At 37.1% G+C, this 24,915-nt stretch overlaps 1 protein-coding gene across 6 annotated transcripts in view; it reads left to right on the top strand.

The window, feature by feature from the left end:
• LOC109104824 (misshapen-like kinase 1) overlaps positions 1-24,915 on the top strand; it is a 41,994-nt gene that overhangs the window by 12,607 nt on the left and 4,472 nt on the right. The window contains exons 3-31 of one of the 6 annotated variants that reach the window (XM_042756503.1): positions 689-862; positions 919-927; positions 1,382-1,492; positions 1,704-1,794; positions 2,204-2,334; positions 3,165-3,219; positions 4,255-4,333; positions 5,930-6,105; positions 6,745-6,814; positions 8,978-9,188; positions 11,318-11,428; positions 13,710-13,886; positions 13,965-14,126; positions 15,290-15,556; positions 15,744-15,823; positions 15,908-16,011; positions 16,855-16,949; positions 17,166-17,189; positions 18,296-18,444; positions 18,523-18,643; positions 20,985-21,101; positions 21,257-21,368; positions 22,146-22,301; positions 22,674-22,817; positions 22,947-23,081; positions 23,270-23,370; positions 23,689-23,838; positions 24,032-24,191; positions 24,458-24,597. In XM_042756503.1, the coding sequence (XP_042612437.1) occupies positions 689-862; positions 919-927; positions 1,382-1,492; positions 1,704-1,794; positions 2,204-2,334; positions 3,165-3,219; positions 4,255-4,333; positions 5,930-6,105; positions 6,745-6,814; positions 8,978-9,188; positions 11,318-11,428; positions 13,710-13,886; positions 13,965-14,126; positions 15,290-15,556; positions 15,744-15,823; positions 15,908-16,011; positions 16,855-16,949; positions 17,166-17,189; positions 18,296-18,444; positions 18,523-18,643; positions 20,985-21,101; positions 21,257-21,368; positions 22,146-22,301; positions 22,674-22,817; positions 22,947-23,081; positions 23,270-23,370; positions 23,689-23,838; positions 24,032-24,191; positions 24,458-24,597 (3,612 nt within the window). Of the gene's footprint in view, positions 1-688; positions 863-918; positions 928-1,333; positions 1,493-1,703; positions 1,795-2,203; positions 2,335-3,164; positions 3,220-4,254; positions 4,334-5,929; positions 6,106-6,744; positions 6,815-8,977; positions 9,189-11,317; positions 11,429-12,103; positions 12,191-13,709; positions 13,887-13,964; positions 14,127-15,289; positions 15,557-15,743; positions 15,824-15,907; positions 16,012-16,854; positions 16,950-17,165; positions 17,190-18,295; positions 18,445-18,522; positions 18,644-20,981; positions 21,102-21,256; positions 21,369-22,145; positions 22,302-22,673; positions 22,818-22,946; positions 23,082-23,269; positions 23,371-23,688; positions 23,839-24,031; positions 24,192-24,457; positions 24,598-24,915 lie in introns of those variants that run through there. The other 5 variants (XM_042756502.1, XM_042756498.1, XM_042756497.1 and 2 more) reach the window with 5 other exon arrangements.

Raw genomic sequence — 24,915 nt, 5'->3', positions numbered from 1 at the left:
ATATTTAAAATGATCGCACAGTCCTTCAGAAATAGGTATGTAACGATTCACGTTTTGAAGTTATATTAGTTTAAAATTCTTAACATACAACTGTTTTAATTATTTTTTTCAATTTGTAATTATTTTTAAAAGTACTTAATTACTTATATTAGGATATGTTAATGTAAGGATTTTAAGATTCTCAATTCGGTAAACTAATTAATTAATAAGGGGGAAAAAGTAGATCTGGAATCGGATCGTGACTCCCAGAATCGGAATCGGATTGGATCGTGAGGTGACTAAAGATTCCCACCCCTATATAACATGCAGATTTGGTGCTCAAGAAACATTACTTATTGAAAACAGTTTCAGTATAAACCTTAACTGACTTTTTTTCAAGATTCTTTGATGAATAGAAACTGTTTGAAATAGCAATATTTTATAACATTATAGATCTTTACTGTCAGTTCTGATCAATTTAATGTCTCCTTGCTAAATAAAAGTATTCATTTCTTTAAAAAAATTAACTGACCCCAAACTTGTGACCGGCAATGTATATTCATAGATTTTCTTCATACTTCTATGCCTCACTGCTTCATATTTGGTTAAATTAAGTATGCCATATAGTACGCTGATTATGGTGTAGTAACAAATTATGTAAAAGTATTCATTTCTATGCTACTTGCTATTAAAATTATTTTTGTTTCAGGGTCGTCATGTTAAGACGGGTCAGCTGGCAGCCATAAAGGTCATGGATGTGACCGAGGAAGAGGAGGAGGAAATTAAAGCTGAGATTAACATGCTGAAGAAGTACAGTCACCATAGGAACATCGCCACCTACTACGGAGCCTTTGTGAAGAAAACCCCAAACCTAAACAACAACATAACCTCTCTGACCTGTTAAAAAGTGCAGCATCAATAGCCAGTAGCCAAAAATACATTGTATGGGTCAAAATTATTGATTTTTCTTTTATGCCAAAAATCATGAAATGGTTTAGTGTGGAAATTTTTTTTTTTTAAGGTCATGGACCTTATTTTTTTCAGGTTGCAGTTTTATGTGACCCTTATTTTTGATTAGTAATATGCATTGCTAAGAACTTAATTTTAAGTAAAGATCATGTTCCATGAAGATATTTCATAAATTTCAATCTGTGAATATATTACAACTTAATTTTTGATTAGTAATATGCATTGCTAAGAACTTAATTTGGCCAACTTTAAACATTATTTACACATTATTTAAACCTCATATCACACACATACAACAAACTTTATCAAGTAGCCAAAAATCATTCAAAAATTATTCAGCTTTCAGATGGTGTATAAATCATGACAAATTGACACTTAAGACTGCTTTTGTGGTCCAGGGTCACACATGTAAATTTAGTGTGTTTTTGTTTAGTTGGTGATGGAGTTTTGCGGCGCCGGCTCAGTTACAGACCTGGTGAAGAACACAAAGGGCAGCTCTTTGAAAGAAGACTGGATTGCTTACATCTGCAGAGAAATACTTCGAGTGAGACTCATGAAGTTACCATGAAATCAAAATTTTTGTGGAATATTCAGCCATGTTTATTATAAATGAATTTATCCATGCACACCTTTTTTTTTTATGTTACAAATCTTCATTACATTCCTGGTCAATGACACTTAACTGGATCCTTACTTAAGTTAATCTTTTAGTTTAATGCTGCACAGCCAGTAAACACTGTCTCTCTGCTTCTCAGGGTCTGTCTCACCTTCATGCTCATAAAGTCATCCACAGAGACATCAAGGGACAGAATGTACTGCTTACAGAGAACGCAGAGGTTAAACTTGGTGAGTGAAAAACAAACTCTCATTAAATTTGTTTTTGGTTCAGGGCTGTCTAATGCTGTGGTATTTGATTTGTGTAGTTGATTTGTGTGTTTGAATGTGTGTGTGTGTGTTGTCTAGCCTATATCCTGTCTGATTAGAGAACATCATCTTTTAACAACTAGAGCAAAGCACCAAAGCTCATTAATATAGGCCTGACACCGTGACAAAAATATCTTCACAAACCGCAACCTGAGGGAGAGTGTGGCGGAAGTGGAAGAGTGTGTCTGCGTGCGTGAGAGGAAAGGAATTAGCATAGATGAATATAAACGTTTTGGCTGTGCAACAGGTTTCATAAGAATGTTTGTAAACACAAAGTGTCTTGTAATATTACAGACCCTGAATGTTTGCTCCTTTCTCACTCTTTCTGCAGTGGACTTTGGGGTGAGCGCACAGTTGGATCGTACAGTCGGCAGAAGAAACACTTTCATTGGCACTCCATACTGGATGGCCCCAGAAGTCATTGCCTGTGATGAGAATCCCGACTCCACCTATGATTACAGGGTACAGTGAGCTTCTGACTGTTGATGTACACCACTGTTGAAAAGTTTGGGGTTTGTAAGATTCTTTTGAAAAAAGTCCAAACTCTTGAACGGTTGTGTACACCTGTGTGTGGGTCACTAAGCATTTTCAGTTTTAATGTAATGTTTATTAAATTACAACATGTTTATCAGATCAGTGGTCTAGAAACATGGTGGCTGCTATGTTGAGATCACAGAAAGCCCTGTTTTCAGATTCTGATACCAAAACTAACAGACCATGGACAGGATTTTTGTGATTATTGACAATAAAATGAGATGGTTTAATGATACCAATTTAACATTATAAAGCCATGTTTACCCAAATTTAAATACACCCAATTTTTTTTTACACCAAATTTCTTTTCATAAATGCTGATAACTGAATATGTTCAATCACCAGCTTTTTGAGATTTAAAGTAGGCCTTAAAAACCTATCAGCCTGTTATACGTGACATTTAGCTTGGTCCTTATTTAGTGAAGTGATACTCAATACAACACTTTTTTTCTCTGTTTGATTTGAATGAGCATTGTCTGTGACTGCTTGTAGAAGAGGAAATGGTTCCTCTCTATTACTATTTAGTGGAAGCATTCTTTTGTTTTTCACTTTTAAGCTCATGATATGCATTAATGTTCATATAATCAGTACAATCATTAATGTTAATATTATTAATTGGCTCTTTATTTTAATTTGATACAAAATTGCAATTCTTCTATTGATTATGAGTGTTTGTGTTTATTAACTTATTTTTATATCAGGTCAGTTGTACTATAGCATATGACTCGGAATGAATCTTTGTTGTTGTTTTACAACAGAGTGATATCTGGTCTCTGGGAATCACCGCTATAGAGATGGCTGAAGGAGCACCTCGTAAGTATACTGCTAATGTGTTTACTGATGCAACCTCACATTACAGTGTGGATCCAAGCCTTATTATGAATAAAAACCATATATACTTTATATCAGTCCCTCATACCCGCTGCATTATACTCGCATTAAAGTCACCGTTACAGCTCCTGCTTTTAAATGAATAATCAAAAAAGAGTTGAGTATATGAGTTTGCCCTACCACCATTACTGCTTTTATCATACTGTTCCCATACTTTGGTCTGAAATGCAGACCGAGTGATACTGTAAGCAGTGAAAGGTATTTGAACACTGCTCGGCCAATCGGATTAGAAATAGCCAGAAATAAAGGCCCATTTTCACCAAGAACTACATTTACATCAGTAACTCTTAATTATAGCTATATTAATGTTGAAAGTACTGGACAATTACTTTTCTGTTTTTTTGATTTTTAATTATTTTTTATTATCCAACTCCTCCTTGCAAAGCACGTACATGGTTTATGAGGTACAAATTCTGTTTATTATAAGTGCACAGTAGTCATGTGCCATTTTAAATACTTGAGCTCTTTAAAGTCGGGTGGGTTCTGATTGGCTGGCAATGTTTTTCTCACTCATTGGCTGAAAGTGATTCCAACGATATTGTTACTCTGTGTCGTAATTATTCAAACTTTTATTGTTATCATTAGAATTTTCATCCTTGGTGTAAATGGGCCTTAACTGTTGTATGGAATAACTTTTACAAAAAAACAAGTAAATTACTTTATTATCAATTTAAACAACATTTGTTTGTAATATTTCACACTCCTGAAAAAAAGAAGATCAGAGGTGGATGTCGATCTGTGCTTCATTGTCATAACTTATGCAGCACAACACATAGTCATATCTTCTTTCTCGCACACACACTCACCCGCTCACACGGACAGCGTGTAGCGGCGACCCAGTCACTGTTCTACTTGCGTTTATGAATTGTCATCACCTCTTGAGTCAGTCTGATAATTGGGCACACGGGTGAAAGAGTCTTTTATCAGCGTGTTTGATTGCTGTGCTCTTTCCCTCAGCGTTGTGTGACATGCATCCCATGCGAGCTTTGTTCCTTATCCCACGGAACCCTCCTCCTAAACTGAAGTCCAAGAAATGGTGAGGACACACTGTCTCAGCTGTTATTTTAAGATCAAGCTATATTTTCCTTCTTCCTTCCCTCCCTTTTTCCCCTTGGCTACAGTATATATACATGCACTGCATACTTATGATCGCTGCAATCCATATAGCTTCTCTTCTCATATGTGGTTTCCTTGTTTAGTAATGTTTTTCAGACAGGAGTTCTCCACATTCTCTACATCTCCACACATATTGAGTGCTTTCGTATGATGAAAGATGCTTTCTCTTTCTACCTTCATTTCTTCATTTTTTTTCTTTTTTCTTTTGGTTGTAGTTGTCATATATTGGCATGCTGTGATTTAGTTTTCGGGTTGGAGTTATTTTAGTCCTTCTGGTCAGAGCCCTGCCCTTGAACAGCTGGCTATAAGAAGTAGAGATTGATAATCTTAGACTTAAAATTAAAACACATCCAAGTTTACCACTTCACTTCTTATTATCAAATTAGCAATGTTGAATAAGATATTCTGCTGTTTTCTTTGCCTTTTTTTCTGTGCTGACTGTCTGTTTTTGTTTGATTGAGATTTTTTTCTTTAAAATTTGAAAAGTTAAGCTGTCTCATTAAATAGGAGTTTTTCTGGTTTAGCAATATATTATTAATGTGACAAGAAGAAATCTTGATTTTTTTTTTTTTTTTAAAGAAATTGATGCTTTTATTTAGCATTAAATCCATTAAATTAAAAGAGACTAAGGATTATATTATAATAATACAAAAGATTTCTATTTCAAATAAATGCTGTTCTTTTGAACTTTTTATTTATCAAAGAATCCTAAAAAAGAAAAAAAAATCAAACATTTTAAACAACAACTGTTTTTAACATTGATAATAAAAAGAGATTTCTCAAATAAAATCATCATATGTGACACTGAAGACTGGAGTAATGGCTGCTGAAAATTAAGCTTTGCCATCACATATATTCAAATATAAAACAAATAATAAAACAAAATATCACATTATAAGAGCATAAGAACAAAAAAACACAAAAAAACCCAAACAAAAACCAAACACAAACATTTCAATCAATTAAATAATTAAATGTGTTTTTTAACAAAACAAACAAGTTACTTTATTTTACTTAAAATATTTAGCAATTGATTATAATAACCGTTATATAGTTGTATTATTGTGTACACTACAGTGTGAAATATTGCTGATTTGTCAGTCATTTTCAGTTTCTTCTAACTGCAGCATCCAAGACTGTTACAACATATTAGCCTTTTTCAACAGCATCTCATCTGTGTTCACCAGCTGACTTTACTTCTGTGATTAGTGAAATAAGCAGAAATCAGTAGAATTCACAGCAACAAGATTTTCATTCATAACAGAAAACCCTGTGTTTGCATGGCATAAAAAGACATTTACTTTGTCAACGAGTGATGTTGTGTCAGTGCAGATCAATGTCAATGATAGATCAAGCAGCCGTACCAGCAACGGGCCTGAAAAGCTTTCGTGCTGGCCTGAGGAATTTAGGGCATTCCCTCTTGCCCTGTGCAATATCAGTCTACAATCAGGTTTCGTCTTGAATTTATTTTCCAGCTAATACGTACATTTCTTGCATGGTTTACTGTGTCTTTCAGGTCTAAGAAGTTTATTGACTTCATCGAGGGCTGTCTTGTGAAGTCATATCCGAGTCGTCCATCCACAGAGCAGCTACTGAAGCACTCGTTCATCAGAGACCAGCCCACTGAGAGACAAGTCCGCATCCAGCTCAAAGATCACATCGACCGCACACGCAAGAAACGTGGTGAAAAAGGTATGTGCATGTTTGTTGTGTGTAGACAAAATACAAGAACAATAGAGCTTTATTAATCCCAGAATCCCTAGACAGGATCTTTCTGTTCCACATTTTCTCATTCCAGTGCTCAATAATTAATTCAGTATTTGAATTAGTTTTGTTTTCAGAGTCAGGATAGATGCACTGGCTCCTCTGGGACTATAAATTATAATGTATCTATCCATTTACTCACTGGAGTTTTGTGGTGGAACAGAAAGTTTGTTTACTTGCTTTACTTTAAACTCCCATCCAATCAGAGCTCATCTTTGACTTGGACCACAATAGTGGTGCTTGCACATAGCTCACATATCTTAGAGCAGTTCATTAGATCTGTGGTCAGTAGTATAATCAGATAGCACAGCTGGACTTGAATCATGTTTATTTCTGTATATGTAGAATGAGGAACTGCTAAAAATTGAAAGCGGCCTTCAGCTGTATTATTAGAGCTCATACAGTACAAGTTAAAGAAGAGCGCAGATGATTTAGACTCTTAAGGTGCTGCAGTCTGCATAAATGGTGTTTAGACATATTATATTAATGCCTAAAGCCTTTCTCGTTATTTTCCTGCCCTCCTCTCCCTCTCTTTGTCTCTCTCTTTCTCATCTTGATTCCTCTCAGAGGAGACCGAGTACGAGTACAGTGGTAGTGATGAAGAGGATGAGAACAGAGGAGATGAGAGAGAATCCAGGTAAACACCACAGCATCTGTGTTTAAACAACCCTACATAGCACTACACAACACTGCAGAAGCTCTCCCCGGGAAGATCTGAATTGCAATGTTATCGACATTTTGAGTGAACTTAGTGGTGTGATATGTGTAAATTTGATGACGTTTAAACACACACTCTCCTATCCCTGTGTAATGTACGGAGACCAGAGATGGAAACTCTACAGTAGTTTAACTTTAGGGTCAACTTGACTTAAACTCCTAGATAATAAACTTGTTAGACTTGTTAGGAAATGAACCTGTTAGATAAAGTGTTAAGGTGGTCACACACTGGACGAGAAGCCCAGCGCTGCGCCACACCACGTCTAGAACAATTCATACAACAAGTACCATATGACGTAGCTGGGCGCCCTGGACAGACGGTGAATAGCACCACGGGTGTGCGTACACTTATAGAAAACAATGTGTTCGAATTTTAAAGACGTGGCGCGACACTGTGCTTCTCGTCCGGTGAGCTACCGCCTTTAGACTTGATTATACTAGTAGATTACTGACTTGCAACTACTAGATGACTGACCTGATACTTGACCTAAACTGGTAATTGCACTTGAGATTTTATTCAAATTGGGAACTAGTTTTGATTTTGAATCTTCACTTAAACTAACAGATAACTGACTTGACTTGAACTAGTACATACTTAAGATGACTTAAAGGGATAGTCCACCCCAAAATGAAAATTTTGTCATCAATCACTTACCCCCATATCGTTCCAAACCCGTAAAAGCTTCGTTTGACTTCGGAACACAATTTCAGATATTTTGGATGAAAACCGGGAGGCCTGTGACTGTCCCATAGACTGCCAAGTAAATAACAGTGTCAAGGTCCCATAAAAGGTATGAAAGTCGTCGTCAGAATACTCCATCTGCCATCAGACGTGCAATCTGGGTTATCTGAAGCGACGGGAACACTTTTTGTAAGCAAAGAAAACAAAAATAATGACAATAATCAACAATTTTCCTTCAAAACAAACCCAAATACATGTAGAAACTGCGCATCATGCTGCGTATGAGCATCATAAACAACAACACAACAAGCATACACTTATATCCATAAAAACAAAACAAAATACATGTAGAAACAGCGCATCCTTGTGGTGTGGATGATACAGAAGAACATACGCAGCATACAGTTATATGGAGAGACACAGAAGAGACTGTTGACAAAGAAATTGTTGAATAAAGTCATTATTTTTGTTTTCTTTGCTTACAAAAAGTATTCCCGTCACTTCATATAACCCAGATTGCACGTCTGATAACAGATGGAGTATTCTGACGACGACTTTCATACCTTTTATGGACCTTGACACTGTTATTTATTTGGCAGTCTATGGGACAGTCACAGGCCTCTCGCTTTTCATCGAAAATATCTTAAATTTTGTTCCGAAGACGAACAGAGCTTTTACGGGTTTGGACGACTTTGGGGTAAGTGATTAATGACAAAATTTTCATTTTGGGGTAGAATATCCCTTTAAACTAGTTGATAACTGACTTAAGACTTAAACTAGTGACTTGAGACTTGGAATAATTAGTAAATAACTGACATGAGACTTGACCTAAACTAGTTTATAACTGACATGAGATTTGACAAACTAGTAGATATCTGGTTTGAGACTTTACTTGAACTAGGACATAACTTATGAGACTTTACTTGAATGAAATTATCTTTTGATTACAACAATAACTTGGGAGAAAAGATTTGACACTTTAATTGGACTTGTCTGTGCATGTCTGAATGAGTCAAGAATAAGTAAGCTTTTGTATGTTTGAGGCGTGACTTTCCTGTTCATCAAAACTTGACCTATGCTATTTGGAAACAATTGTCATTTTTGTAATTGTGTTTGATGCTTTGGGGCAGAAGTTACATCATCACCCTTAATGGATTTGTTTTATCTGCATAGATGGTTCCTTGTAATGCTCTGTTAAAGCTTTGCCATATCATTCAACAAGGATCAATCCTTTTACTCATTTGCACGTGTACATGACACTCATGTAACTGAGAGAGAAATGAACGTACTGTACAGTCCTCCTTGAAAACCACAGAACTTTGTCTTCACTGCCCTACCTCTACTCTAAACTATGTTTATAACAGCTAACTCTTCTCGGTTTCTGTTTATGTCTGTCTGAAGCTCTATTTTGAATGTTCCTGGTGAGTCGACGTTGCGGAGGGATTTCCTGCGGCTGCAGCAAGAAAATAAAGAGCGCTCAGAGGCCTTAAAGAGACAGCAGGCACAGCTCGCCGCTCAGCGCAGAGACCCCGAGGAGCACAAACGCCAGCTGCTGCATGACCGACAGAAACGGATAGAGGAGCAGAAAGAACAGAGGCGTCGCTTGGAGGAGGTACACATGCTTACACGTGCACATTGACGTAACCAAACATGATCTCTTTTCTCACAGGAAATGACAAGGGCAGAGTGCCAATCCTGAAAGGTGTCAGTATAAACATACTTGCCAAATATTTTGTTTTTGTAAAAATTATTGTGGTAGTTCCCCAGAAATGATGCTCCAAACTCTTCACTTCCTTTCCTTCATGGAGTGCAAATGAGAATTTTTGAAGAATGTCTTGGTCAACTATTTCATTATAATGAAAATGAAAACATGACAAGGACTGTCAAACTCCGAAATGACTTAAATCCTGATCTATTCATCATTCAAAGCTATCATATGACTTTAAAATGTTTAAAAAAAGTGTATTTTTGAAAAGTGGTACAGAATGACATGAGGATGACTAAATAAAGACACCGTTTTCATTGTTTGGCGATTTAATCATACAGATATTTTAGATTTTATCTCATGTCCTAGAATATTCCATGACGTTTTAAATAAAACACACTTCAGAGGCAGAGGTTTTACAGCAGTGTTTGTTTGAAGTGCTGAACATTTTTCTCTTATCTGGAGCTGGGCTCTCTTCATTAGACTGAACACAAGGAAGTATTTGTGGAATTTCGTGACGTACATACAGGTGGATCTGAGAGAGGCGAACAAAGAAAATGAGTGAGAACTCTTTATACTGTACAAAGTCAAACTTTGAATTGAATTAGTTTGAGCGGTCATTGTCACTGAATGAGTGTGAAAGGACACAATGGCCGATTAGCACTGCATTATCTGAGTGAGACGGGGTGATGAATAGGCCACAGCACACAGGAGTGTGTGTATTTGTTATGTTCTGCGCATCATAAGCCATTATATTCATGTCTGCCTTTATAATATAAGAGAGATTCTCAAAGTCAAGCCCCTTACAGCTAAGCTAATTAAATCAAGGCCATGTGGGTTTAAGACATGTTTGCTGGGGGCTGTAGAATACAGCAAAAATAACTATATATAGTAGGGTACAAAAATCTGAGACCACTTTGAAAATATGAGAAAAATAAAACAGAAATATTTCAAGCTTAAATATTTTCCTTTAAAAAGTTTGGTGTCTGTAAGATTTTTAATTTTTAAAGAAATTTATACTTTCAATAATGTATATTATTATATTATATTATTTAGAATCATTTTATTATATTAAATACATTTTTTTTTACTTTCCATCAGAAGAATCCTTAAATTTATCCATTAAATATTAAGCAGCACAATTGTTTTTAACATCGATACTAAGAAATGTTTCTTGAGCACTGAAGTAATGACTGCTGAAAATTCAGCTTTGCCATCACTAGAATAAATTACATTTTAAAATATATTAAAAATCTATTATTTTCACATTACTGTTATTACTGTATTTTTGATCAGATAATTGCAGCATTGTTGAGCATAACACGACTTCAAACTTTTCAACAATAATGAATAATAAATATGATAATTTTCTGCACTATTTATAGGTCACTAATCAAGTAAGTATGTTTGTGTCATTGATCATGTGTTTGTACAGATGGTCAGATGATCTTCCCTTGAAGCGTAAGATCTTTGGACCTCCTCAAATCATGTTTGAAGAACATGGTCATCAGGTTTTACACAAACATGAGGAGTTAACTGTTGTAATAATATAATTTATAATGAAAACAGTTGTATTAAAAAAAAAAAGCATTTTCACCAGTGGTCTCAGACTTTAAGATGTTTAAGAATTATTATACTTTAAAATAAAATAAAATTGCTTCTGTGTTGGTTATGTTAGAATTTCGGTTTATTGTCAGAGCTCCATACTGTAAAGTCCATCTAAAGGGTGACACCAGCACACAGCACCATCTAGCCACTAACCTACAGAAAACAGCGCCGCAGTGCACTGACTCACCAAAATCACTATACTCGCCCTCTCTCTCACCCTAACGGTGCCCAGCGTCTTAGTCACTTTCACGTTCTCTCATTTCTCTCTTTTCTCTGGCTATGTTACTCGTTCTCGCCCCCTTAATTTCCCCTCTCAAAAGCACTAAATGATTTTTTTAGCAACAGGAAGGCTCTCATTATTTCTGCCAAATATGTTAAAGTCTCTCTCTCTCTGTCTCTCTCTCACACACTCTCACTCACGCGCACAGCAACAGAGGAAGGAGAGAGAGATTGTGCGGCAGCAACAGGATAAAGCTCCTCACCGTAGACTCGATGACATGAGGCGAGAGGAGGACAGGAGGATGGCAGAGAGAGAGCAGGTAACCAATCACAGCCACAGAGCTGCAGCCAGCCAGCCAATCACGACAGAGCGTGGGTGTTCCACTCAGCACAGCTCTGGCCCTGGAATGTCTGTAGAGTGGTTGCCATGGCAGCAGGCTCTCAAACGCCGTGTGTGTGTGTGTGTGTGTGTGTGTGTGTGTGTGTGGGAGCCGTGTGCAGCCCTACATTCAGTACAATTCAAACTGACAGAAACACAAAAGACCAATCACAATGAATTAGTACACAATGTGCCACAGGACACACTCTTCAAAACGGCCTCACATGTACATGCCTCACATCACACTTCCTTCAATTGTCCTCCTTAAAACAACTGCATACGCAACACATTCCTCGGCGTGAGAGGAACCATTTGGGCATCATTTTATGATTATAAAGTGGTGTGACGTTCCGGCTCTGCCGCAGTAGTGAATGAAATGCATGGAATAAATCTCTTCACTCCATCGAAGCTTCTTCAGCCATTTTAAAAAGCCCATCAAAAACACCTCTTTAAAATGTCTACCTCTTTCTTCAGAGGCTTCTCAGACAGGTGTATCTGTCCACTCCCTCAAATATCTTTTTAGTCCATCCTTTTGAGTCTATTCTGATCCATCTCTTCCTCCTCCTCCACTGCTCCCCTTCTCTCTCTCTCTCTGTCTCCATCCCTCTCTCTGTAGGAGTTTATAAGACATAAGTTGGAGGAAGAGCAGCGGCAGTTAGAGATACTGCAGCAGCAATTACTGCAGGAGCAGGCATTGCTAATGGTAACACACACCCTTCTTTCTTTCTCTTCTTCCCTCTGCTTCTTTGTTCTGGTCACGTCAGTCCTCAGTCAGTTTTGATGCGTCTCATGTTACCCCTAGATAGTGCTTCAATGATCAGACGACTCCTGGTATCAGAGTGGGAAATTTGGAACAGGTTGTTTTTGAAAGTTTTGGAGCAGGGGTCTTCAATTATTGTTTGTTCACAAACTAATTTTTCTGAAATATGCATTAAAGAAAAATACAGTATTACGGTAAACTTAGCTAAAGTTAAGAAGCCCAAGTTGAGTTTACTGTTAAAATAAAACAGTAAGTAAACATAAAATGTAATGTACTAATGTATGCTCTTATACTTTGTAAATGATTAAATATGTTAATGACTTTGCAATGAAAGCATTCAAATCAAGTATGAAAGGACATTTAATATGGTACTGAACATGTACTACAGTTTAAAAATGTTGAATTTATTTGAAAGCCTAATAATCATACTAAATAATGTCTTGATCAGTCCCTCCAGGATCGTCACTGACTCTATTTATTTGATCAAAAATACAGTAAAAGCAGTGATATTGTCAATATTATTACAAATTAAAGTAACTGTTTTCTATTTGAATATATGAAAAAATTAATTTTCAGCATCATTACTCCAGTCTTCAGAGTCACATGATCCTTCAGAAATCATTCTAATATGCTGATCTGCTTCTCAAGAAACATTTTTTATTGGCACTTAATATAGGATTTTTGATGAATGGAACGTTCAAAAGAACAGATTTTTTTTTAAATCTTTTGTGACATTATAAATGTCTTTACTTTCATTTTTGATCAGTCAAATGCAATGTTTGCTTAAAGTATAAAAACCTACTGACCCCAACCTTTTGAAAGGTAGTTTATTTGTATTATTTTAAAACGCAAACGGTTTAACCGTCTGAGGGATTTTTTTGGGTCCTGGAAGAAGTATATAAACCTGATTTAGACCCCTGTTCTAAAGCAGAAGAACCTTTACCAAAGTGAGACTCATCAAACTTGTGTGTCAAACCCCTGTGTTTGTTTTAGTCAGTGTTTGGAATGCTTTGATTTTAATGTACAGTTTAATTGGGGATAATGGCTAAATCTCAAAATGCGCCGATCACTATGTACCCAATACACTGTCTATTTTTCAGATTGTTCAGTTGCTCTAAATCTTTGAGGAAAGAATTGTACAGCTAAGGAAATGTTTTTCTTTTTGTTCAGTTGAACTCTAAACACTTGTCAAAATCTTCATGAATGTGATCCATGATCTCAAAATAATGTAAAACTCAAATAATCGTGTTTCTGTGTGTGTAATTCTTCATTAATTCATATTTATTTCATTTGCATGTTGTGAAGGGGCATATGTTTTACATTTATGTTTGTGTGTGTGGTCATTTATGCATGTGACGGTGTTCTGTTAGCGTTATATGTTAATTGTTTTTTTCGTGCCTGCAATTCCAGTAGTCACATTTTGCTAGGTAATCCGTTATTAATTGTTTGTTCGTGTATGTAGGAGTATAAGCGTAAACAGCTGGAGGAGCAGAGACAGTCTGAGAGACTTCAGAGACAGCTGCAGCAGGAGCACGCGTACCTCGTCTCACTGCAGCAGCAGCAGCAACAAGACAAGAAACCACAGATGTACCACTACAGCAAGAACCTAGAGAACAACAAACCAGCCTGGGCTAGAGAGGTACACTGCAGCCTGCTGAGGACAGTAGCTCTCGGAATCGAACTGTCAGAATATAAACTCTTATGTTTGGTTTATCAGGTTGAGGAGCGCAGTAAACTGAACAGACAGGGCTCTCCCAAAATCTGCACTACAGTTTCGGACACCAATATCCAGTCTCGTTCGGAGTCAATCAGCCAATCAGGTGCTGCACAGACTCCACCAATGCAGAGACCTGTGGAACCACAGGGTGGGCAGGGAAAGGTGTGCAACCTGTCTTTTATGTAAATCTCAGTTCGGTAAAATTATTAGAGCTGACAATTCAACTAAAATGCAGTGTTTTGTGTTTATAAAATGTTTTAAAAGATCATAAAAATATAGCACTTGCAGCGAATGCATGTTTGTGTGTATGTCACCGAAGTCTACTTTGGACTGATGAAACTCTTAAAAAAAAAAAAAAAAATGGGCTGCTCTGAACTGTATTCCAGTTAATGTCTTATGTTTAATGTTAAGGAAATACATAACAGTATGTTGATTTTTAAAGACATTTTATCAGTGTCCAGTGTGCACCCCAGTAATTGAATCTCTTTGAATTGTGTACACAACCATTCAAAAGCTTGTGGTCAGGAAGATTTTTTATGTTTTTAAGATAAGTCTTTTATGCTCTACAAGGCTGCATTTATTTGATCGAAATTATAGTAAAATAACATAACTATTAATTGATTAAAAAACACTTCTGATTAATGTCTAAATCAAAACCCTGCTTAATATTTTTGTCGAAACCTTGATCAAAATAACAGATTTATTTGAATATTTTTGTCGAAACCTTGATCAAAATAACAGATTTATTTGAAATATTTTTCAGAACATTATAAATGTCTTTACTGTCACTTTTGATCAGATTAATTGCTTTGCTGGAAAATAAGAATAATAATAACAATTTCTTTTAAAAAAAAATCCCACTGACCCCAAACTTTTGAAAGGATGGTAATCAGCAGGAGGATGCTATCATGTCTGTTCTTTAATGCTGCATGCTCTGGCTAACTCTTTACACTCTCTGACTTTCTTTTTTCTTCTCTTTCTTTCCTGTGGGGCCCACTTGCTTCCTCTGTAATCCTCCATCATTTTCGGGAACTTCCTCTTCACTTGCATATCCTGCGCTGGATCTTCTACCTTTTTCTGCTGCCCCACCCCGGTGGCCTGTTTCCTTCCTTGGCATGACACAATCCTGTTTCTATTTATCCACAACTGCTTTACTGATTTCCACTCTCTTCTAAACCCCTTTTGTGAAAACATCCTGACTTACCTCTCAAATAAAAAAAACTTTGCCCTTGCTCAAATGGGCAACATTTCACCCTCCCATCGATATACTACTTTCTGTGTTCTCTCCTCTCCTGTCGGGTCATCCTCCCTCCCATCTGCCGTAGTTCCAGATGGCCCACCTGGTGCCTTTAAAACCGTATGCCGCTCCTGTCCCTCGCTCTCAGTCTCTTTGCGATCAGCCCACTAAGACCATGTCCGCCTTCCCCACCCAGGATCCCTCTCCCACACCCACACCTCGTCCTCTACACTCTAGAGAACTAGTCCGTCAAAACTCTGACCCCACTTCAGAGACCCCTGCCCCTCAGTCTCGGCCAATGAGGGAAGACCGGGGACCCTGGATCCGTCTTCCTGAGATTGAGCAACCTCCCAAAGTAAGACAAAATAATGCTCTTCTCTTTCATACAGGTTGTGTAAAACTCACCCAGTTTGGGCACTAAAACAGCATGTGCAAATAGTCAATGTAATCAGTGGGCTCTTATTTATTCCATCAAGTGATTATTAATATCACAGTCATTAATGTACAGTTTTTCCATAATTCCTCACCCCTCTCTCTTTTAGATTCCTCAGAGAACAGCCTCCATAGCCACTGCACTGAACACAAACCTCTCCTCCGGCATCAGACACCCAGTTCGAGCAAGGTAACATACATATACACACATCCAGCTGTGACACGGATCATATGACTGCACTGACTCCTGCACTGTGTGTTCTTTCTGTGTCAGTAATCCTGATCTGAGTCGCAATGAGCGCTGGGAGAGAGGAGATAGCATCAGCATCATGTCCAACCTGCCACAGACCGGCTCTCTAGAGAGACACCGCATACTCAGTGAGTGTTGTGTAGGTCAGGTTTGTGGTGCCACATCTCCCTGCAAGAGTCTTACAATCTGAAATGACTTGTGTTGTGGAGACAACAGCTAAATAATCATACTAAATAATGTCTTAATCAGTCCCTCCAGGATTTTGCAATCATTGAAGTGAAATCAAGCAAACTCTGTTATTTGAATCAGCCTGAATTTTTGTCTTATTTCCACAAATCTTCTTTTAAAAACCTGAGAGTGGGAAAAGCAATATTAGTGAATCAAAATCCATAATTCAGAGCCAACACATATTAATCAACACATGTTCACCTGTCCTGCAGCAAAGTAGAATTATGAGTAACTCTAAGTACTAGTAGCACTTATAAATATAAATACAATAATACCTGAAGTCACTGCTTAACTAATTAATAAATACAAAAAAAAATTAAAAAATTGTAAGAGTATAAATATAAAAAAATAATAAAAAATCAAACAAGACATAGAGACATTATGGGACATTCACAATTGAAAAACATTGATTCAGAAATAAAATAAGTTTATTCTTTTTGGATACACTGTTAAAAATAAAAGTGCTTTATTGGCATGTAGGTATGGTTTAACATCTATGGAACCCTTACATTGCACAAAAGCTTCTTTATAATGGAAATTATTATTATAGTGGTTAAATGATTAAAATGTTCTTTAGATTAAAGAAAATAATGGTTTCTTTTAAGAAATATTGACTGAAAGGTTCTTTGGAGAACCCAAAATGGTTGTTCTATGGTCAAACCCCCTTTTGGAACCTTCATAATTGTTGCAGACAAACCTAAAATCTTAAAAATAAAGTGTATAATGTTGGGGGTTTATTTTAGGTTCGTCCAAGATGGATTCCTCCCCCACCCTTTCTCATGACAGCCGACACAAACCAGGAGAATCCCGAACCTCATCCAGACCCAGCAGACCAGCGGTGAGATACAGACACACATACATTCACGTGAACATAAGTCACATGTAAAAATACACACAGAGTCCCAAATCATCCGCAGGTGTCTTCTATAGAATGAACACACTCAACCCTCCTCTCAACACTAACCTCTATTCCTTACATTTCCTCCTCTCCCTTTATCCTTCTCATCCCTCTCTCCTCTCATCAATCTCTCTTCCTCCCTCTTCCTGCCCTCAGAGCTATAAGAGAGCAATAGGAGAGGTCAGTGCCCGTATCTGTGTATCAGCATGATGTCGGTGTGTGTTCTTGCATGATTACATCTACTGGTGATGTGGATGAGGATAAATGTCAAATTAATGTTTTTTCATTACATGTTGAAAATAATGAATCATGAAAAATGTAATTCAGGGTAATCACTGCATGAATCAAGTAAGATTTCAAAAATATCAAGGCTATCAATAACATTAATGACATTATGTGATGTGCTGATGAATTAATCAAGTGGATCACATATATACACTTCTGTTCAGAATTTTGGGGTCAGTATGATTTTTTATTTAAGAAATGACTACTTTTATTTAGCAAGGATGAATTAAATTGATCAAAATTGACAGTAAAGCCTTGTATACTGTTACAAAATATTTTCATTTCCATGGTTTTCAACACTGATCAATTATAATTAGAAATGTTTTTTGAACACTCCTTTCAGAATGATTTCTAAAGGATCTTGTGTCACTGAATGCTGGAGTAATTCAATTATGCCATCACAGGAATAAATTACATTATAAAATATATTCAAATAAAAAAAAAAAATATTCAAATTTATTTTTGCAAATAAATGGATATATATCGTTTTTTGTCCATACAATCAGTCACTGAGGTCTTGTGTTGTTTTGAACCCCATTAACTTTGTATGGATAAAAACAGTTGAAATATTCTCTGAAATATCTTCTCTTATGTTCCCTCAAAGAAAGAAAGGATGACAGAATATTTATTTTTGGGTGAACTATCCCATTAAAAGCAATTCATAAAGGATCTTGGACCATTGTGTAGATTCTCGCGTCTCTCCTCAGAAGTGTGTTTCCTGTTGATTTCAGTTGAACACCAGTACACAACCATCAGCATCTGTAGTGGGACAATCCCACACTCATAGTCTCTTTGTGACCACATTCACCCTCTCCAGCCAAGATCCCAAGCTCACACCACACCCTCCACACTCCATATAGCTTTAAAAGAATGCATGATAAAAACATTACGGTCCGACTCATTCTGGAGAGATCTAATGTTAATGCAGTGATGACTGCAGATATGTGAGGTGTGATGAAGTGTTTCTCACTTGCCTGTTGATTTCTTCCTCATGTGAACAGGACCACGGTCTGTACTCGAAGGAGCGGGCAGAGGAGCAGCCGCGGCCCCCGGTGAAGGCTAATGACTACTCCTCTTCCTCAGAAAGCAGTGAGAGCAGTGAAGAGAGTGAGAGTGGAGAGGGAGCAGAAGAGGAGAGCCCTACTGACCGGTACAAGACAGCAATGTGTGAATGTCTCACTGTTTTTTGGTTTCATTTTTCATATTTTTCTTTGAATGTGTTTATCAGCCCACGTGATGCAGATTCTGACTCTGTGAACACTATGGTGGTCCATGAGGAGGAGGAAGGTGAAGGAGGAGACGAAGAACGTGCCGGGGGGTATGGAGACCAAACCATGCTTGTACAGAGGGTAGGATGCGTGTTTACTTTTTTTTTCTAACTTATGATGACTAAATATCCTTGTAATGTGTATTCAGGTTTCAGATCTTTACCCCTACATGATGAGTGCATCTAGCTGTACCCATAACTCAAAAAAGGTTTTCTGCAAGGGTTATGTTTAGGGATGGGGTTATGGGATAAAAAAATATATATTTAATGTTATATATATTTGTAATAGGGATGCACCAAAATTTCGGCCTAAAGTGGCATTTTTGGCCGAAATAGAAAAACTTAAAAAAATATGAGCTGAAAATATATAGTGCACCACTTGGCAGTGTTTAGCATTCAGGTTTCACTCTCCCTCAAGCCTTCGTCATTGCGCGGTGTGACGCTCTGCTCAATATTCTGCTCTATGAAAGTGCATTCTCACGGCTTATGTGAACGCTCCACTCTACTATTCATGCTCACTGGAAAAGCAAAGTCCGCTCAATTAACGTGCTGACAGGAAATTTCTATGTAGTGTATTTGTTACTATTTGCGATATCGCTACTGTGCTGTATCATGGTATAGTACAGCTGTACTGAGAAACGCTGGTAATTGACTTTACCCTCTCATGACGCTGTGCTCTGCTCACATGCTCTAATAATAATAGCTTTATAGGGCTATACATTCTTTGGATAATTAAAAAAATATATATTGATATTTAATATTAATATATTTTCTGTCCAATTTTATTGTTTTACTTTTTTTTTTTACTGGTTATTTTACCGCAGCAGTCGTACGACTCTAATGTTCACCACGGCTGCATTAATTAAATTTAGTAATAATAATATTATTAATTTCAAATATTATTACAATATGAACTGTTTTCTAATGCGATTTATTTCTGGCATGGTAAAGCTGAATTTTCAGCAGTCGTTTCTCCAGTCTTAAGTGTCACTGGATCCTTCAGAAATCATTCTAATTTGCTTCTTTGGTGCTCAAGAATCATTTTTTATTATTATTAATGGTGAAAACCATTGTCCTGTTTAATATATTTGTGGAAACTGTGATATATTTCTTTACCACGATCCTTTAATGAATAGAAAGTTTTAAAGAACAGCATTTAATTCTAATGCAGCATATACTGTGTTGTTGTTGTTGTTCTTTCACTAGCATGTTTGCACTACCAACACTTTGGCCGCATTTACACTGCATGGTTCAAGTGACCCAATTCCGATTTTTTTTTCTCCCATGTGGCACAGATCGGATATGGCCCATGAACGTGTAAGCAGGAAAAAAGCACATGGATTCCGATGTTCTCAGATCGGTATCAAGCCTCATTCATATGTGGAAATAAATCTGATATGAGTCGGATACGTGCATTTGTGCCTGCCGATGTCAAATGTTTTTGAAACATCTCACAGTACAGATATATCTATTACAAATGAAATATCTCTAGTTGACTAGCAGAGTTTTAATTTGGTTTGTTTGTGTTAAATAAGAGGCGATCTGGCGCTGAAATGTGTTGATTTGCTCATTGCTGCTGTTATCAGTGATGGTGCCTCTTTCTCAGACGAGTGCTTCAGTCTGTTGCTAACTCTTGTGGAGACTCTCAATTTATTCGGGTGAAATCACAAAATAAAATGCAGACAAACATGTCCCTGTTCTTGATATACTGTACACTTAGTGATGAACACATTTGGTTTTAATGAGGAAAAAACTATACTAGACTACTGTACTAAACTAAAAACTTTACTATAAAACTCTACTATATATTAGAAGCCAGATCCGTTAACTTGGCACAAGTTCTACTGCTAGACCGTTGGTACCCGCAGATGTGTACAGCGGATCTGTGTATATAGGCTAATCACTGTTGTGAAGAATTGGTACTAATAATGAATGATTTTGATGTGAGGATGAAACTAGCCTATTGCATTAATAATGTTTCTCTGAGTTCAAGTCTTTGCATTCATATTATGGACTCATTTGCTTAACTATACAAAGTATGCTTTATTAAAAGTGTGTGCAGAGTTTGGTCTTTTAATATCTCTGTCTAATGCATTGAGGCACGTCAAGTTAAGCCCCTGTAGTGTAAATGCAGATATCAGATATGGGTCACTTTTAAAAGAAGGTGTAAGCGGGTCATCAAAAAAATTGGATATAGTCAAAAAATCTGATTTGGGCATCCAGATCTGCAGTGTAAATACAGCCTTTGACGGCTTCCATCAGTAGTGTCCCTACGATGCCTCAAAGAGAGACTTTACATGTATGCGTGAAACCAAAATAATGTATTCACTGCTTTTGAAGGACTGTTTTTTTCCCTTTATGAGTGGAACATGAATAATGGCAATACCAATATGTGTTTGTTTTTGTGTGTTTGTTTCCAGCAGACTCCAGAGAAGCGTAGTCATAATGGATACACCAACCTGCCTGATGTGGTTCAGCCCTCCCACTCCCCCACAGACTCGGCCTCCCACTCTTCCCCTGGGAAAGACTCTGCCTATGATGTGAGCTCTCTGCCCACCTAACTTTTAAAGCTTCATTCTCTCCACCGTTTATAATTTTATCATGTTTTCTTTTTTTGTTTATTTGAGTCATTAACAGAAACATTGCACAATGTGTGCAGTTGATTGGTTAACTCAGATCATGTGATCAATTTCAGTATCAGTCCAGGGGATTGGTGAAGGCCTCTGGAAAGTCCTCTTTTACTACCTTTGTGGACCTTGGAATGTACCAGCCGTCAGGGGGCACAGGAGATAATATGTCTGTTGGAGGTATGGTATTAATTTAGCTGACTGTTACTGGGGTATTTGTTACCCAGATACACATCTGTTCAATGGTTTGGGGTCGGTAAAACCTTGTTAATATTTCTGAAAAAAGGCTCTTAATCTCACCAAGGCTACATTTATTTCATCAACAATATAGCAAAAACAGTAACTATATTATGAAATATTATTACAATTTAAAATAACTGCCTTATGTTTTAATATTTATTCCTGTGATGTCTCAGCTAAATTTTCAGCAGCTATTACTCCAGTCTTCAGTGTCTCATGATCATTCAGAAATCATTCTGATAGGCTTATTTGCTGTTCAGTAAACATCTCTTATGAGTATTAATTATAAGAATTGTTGTGCTTGTTAATATTTTTGTGGAAACCTTTGGAAACAGAGCACTTTTTGTTTGGTTTAATACTCCCTTTCTGAATAAAAGTATTCATTTATTTATTTATTTGAAATCTTTTTTTAAAAACCCAAACTTTTGAATGGTAACGTTTTCGCACAGGTTAAATACACTCGAAAAACATCAATATTTTGGTATTGTTTTCTAATAATAAATATACTTTAATAAATGTACTTGAGAAACAAAATTGTGTCAGATTGGACTTCTTGTTTGAAAGATGTCATATGTTTTTAAAGGACACTACTTTACTTTTTTTGCAGTGTAGATCCACGATCATTGCTTCATTGTTGAAGGTATTGCTGACAGATGAAACAATCACTCACTGCTGTGCTTCTCGGTTCTTTGCTTGTGTTTTTTGTGGGTGTTGTAGGTCTGGGCTCTCGTTTTGAGCAGTTGAAGATGGAGGTGAGGAAAGGCTCCATGGTTAATGTCAATCCCACCAACACTCGTCCAGTTAGTGACACTCCTGAAATCCGCAAATACAAGAAGAGATTCAACTCTGAGATCCTCTGTGCTGCTCTCTGGGGTAAGAGATGAACAAGAGCCGTTTGTGTAGGTGTGTGTGTATGTGAACTTTCTATTATCATTTCCTTAATTCCTTCAACATTCAAGACTAGTTTGATGGCAGTGCCACCCTCTGGTCAAAGTGCATAAAATAAGACCAAAAAGCTTAGGAACTGTGGAATAATTTGGCTTAAGGTCATTGCTCCAAACATTTTTGGGGCTTATTAAATTCAATACTTTTTTCCAAGTGTTAGGTCATGAGGGTGTTTATATATGAGTGTGTGTGTGTGTGTGTTTGTTCTGTTATTTTCAGAATAGCTCTCTAACACTGTGTCTGTTAGGTCATGAGGGTGTTTATATATGAGTGTGTGTGTGTGTGTGTTTGTTCTGTCAGGTGTGAATCTGCTGGTAGGAACAGAGAATGGTTTAAAGCTGCTGGATCGGAGCGGCCAGGGGAAAGTTTATCCACTTATCAACTCGCGCAGGTTTCAGCAGATGGATGTTCTGGAGGGACTGAACCTCCTCATCACTATATCAGGTTACACACGGTTCTATTCATTATTTTACGCATACAGAGATGCATCTACTCATCACTGTCAGGACACATGGATACATGCAACCACACCTTTCATTTTTAGGCTCTTCATGTTTAGTGTCTCTCTCTCAGGCAAGAAGAATAAGGTGCGTGTGTATTATCTGGCCTGGCTGAGAAATAAAATCCTACATAATGACCCAGAGGTGGAGAAGAAACAGGGCTGGACCACTGTAGGGGAAATGGAGGGCTGTGTGCACTACAAAGTTGGTAAGTGAATACTCAAACTCTTCTGAAGTACTTCATGTCATATATCACATTTTTGTTAGCGAAAGTACGCACTACTACAGTCTAAATGTGTGTATTCCCATTAAAATATTAAAGAATACAGTATATGTGCACTCAAACTCTTCTGAAGTACTTCATGTCATATATCACATTTTTGTTAATTTTCCCAGTGAAATATGAAAGGATTAAGTTTCTGGTTATCGCTATGAAGAATGCAGTGGAGGTTTACGCCTGGGCTCCCAAACCTTACCACAAATTCATGGCCTTCAAGGTAGAGACACAAGTTTGTTTTAATGTCAGATTGTTTTATTTATCATGTACACAGCTTACATGGGGTTTACTGGGCATTCTAAAGTTACTTACTTGATACTTAAGCACCAGATCGTTATATTATAAAATTCAGCTTTGCTGTTTCAAAAGGGATTTCAAAACCATTAAAAAAATCTTACTGACCAAACTTGTGAATGGTAGTGCAAGTTATTATAAATATTGCTTGCTGTACTGTATGTTAAAAGTAATCGAAAGTAACCAAGTACCAAATTATGTGCTATACTTTCAGTCTCTTGCTTATTTGTGTCTGTCTTCTCAGTCATTTGGAGACCTGCCACATAGACCTCTGTTGGTTGACCTCACAGTGGAAGAGGGTCAGAGGTTAAAGGTCATCTACGGGTCAAGTGCTGGCTTCCATGCCATTGATGTTGACTCTGGAAACAACTATGACATCTACATTCCCGTACATGTGAGTTATGCTGTCGTGAAGATTTTTTTTTACAAGAATGCACTGGATCACATGGGAGTGATCAGTGATTTGTGAGTCAACTGGAAAATGAAGAGAAATGTTTTATGGCCCCTTCAGAAAGATACATCTCCTTTGACCTCTGTTCCTCTCTTTCACTCCCTCTTGCTCTCTGCATATCTGTCTGTCTCTGTAGATCCAGTCACAGGTGACTCCTCACGCCATCGTGTTCCTGCCCAATTCAGATGGGATGGAGATGCTGTTGTGTTATGAGGATGAGGGTGTTTACGTCAACACATATGGACGCATCATTAAAGATGTGGTGCTGCAGTGGGGAGAAATGCCCACATCTGTGGGTAAGTATACATTCACACACACACATATACAGTCATGTGAAAAAGAAAGGACATCCTGTTATTCTGCCCTTATATTCTTTTTACATTTTTACAGTATTGTAAAATTGGTGAAATGCATGGTGTAGTCTTGTCTGGATGAAAGCACATTACTTTGAATTATTTTGCAGGGGATTGAGTTTTTGCAGTAGACGTTTTTTTTAGAGACTGTGTTAATGAAGCGAATGATCAAATATTCTAATGTCCTTGTATTTGTGTTTTGCATGTAGCCCACATCTGCTCTAATCAGATTATGGGCTGGGGAGAGAAAGCCATTGAGATCCGTTCTGTTGAGACGGGACACCTGGATGGAGTCTTCATGCACAAGAGAGCTCAGAGGCTTAAGTTCCTGTGTGAAAGAAACGACAAGGTGATACGTTTTCACATACACAGCACTTTACACAAATGGGGTACAAAATAGGGCCACTTTCCTTTTTCAAAAGACAAGTAGATACTAAAGTGGATACTTAACCATACCTCAGGTGGTGAAAATAAATTGTTAATAGTTGTTTAAGAATAAAAAGTTTTCATATTCTCTTATATCTCTTTTATAAAGATAAATTGAGAAAATGAAATAAAATTCCCCCATAGAGAAAAACTGACATTACTTAAAGGGAATGGTATATATTTTGTAATAAAGGAAAATAATGCAGGGTTGCATGCAAAATTTGAGACAGCGCAATATATT

This window comes from Cyprinus carpio, chromosome A5, assembly GCF_018340385.1.
Source record: "Cyprinus carpio isolate SPL01 chromosome A5, ASM1834038v1, whole genome shotgun sequence".
NCBI lineage: Eukaryota > Metazoa > Chordata > Actinopteri > Cypriniformes > Cyprinidae > Cyprinus > Cyprinus carpio.
This window is presented reverse-complemented; position numbering and strand designations above follow the sequence as displayed.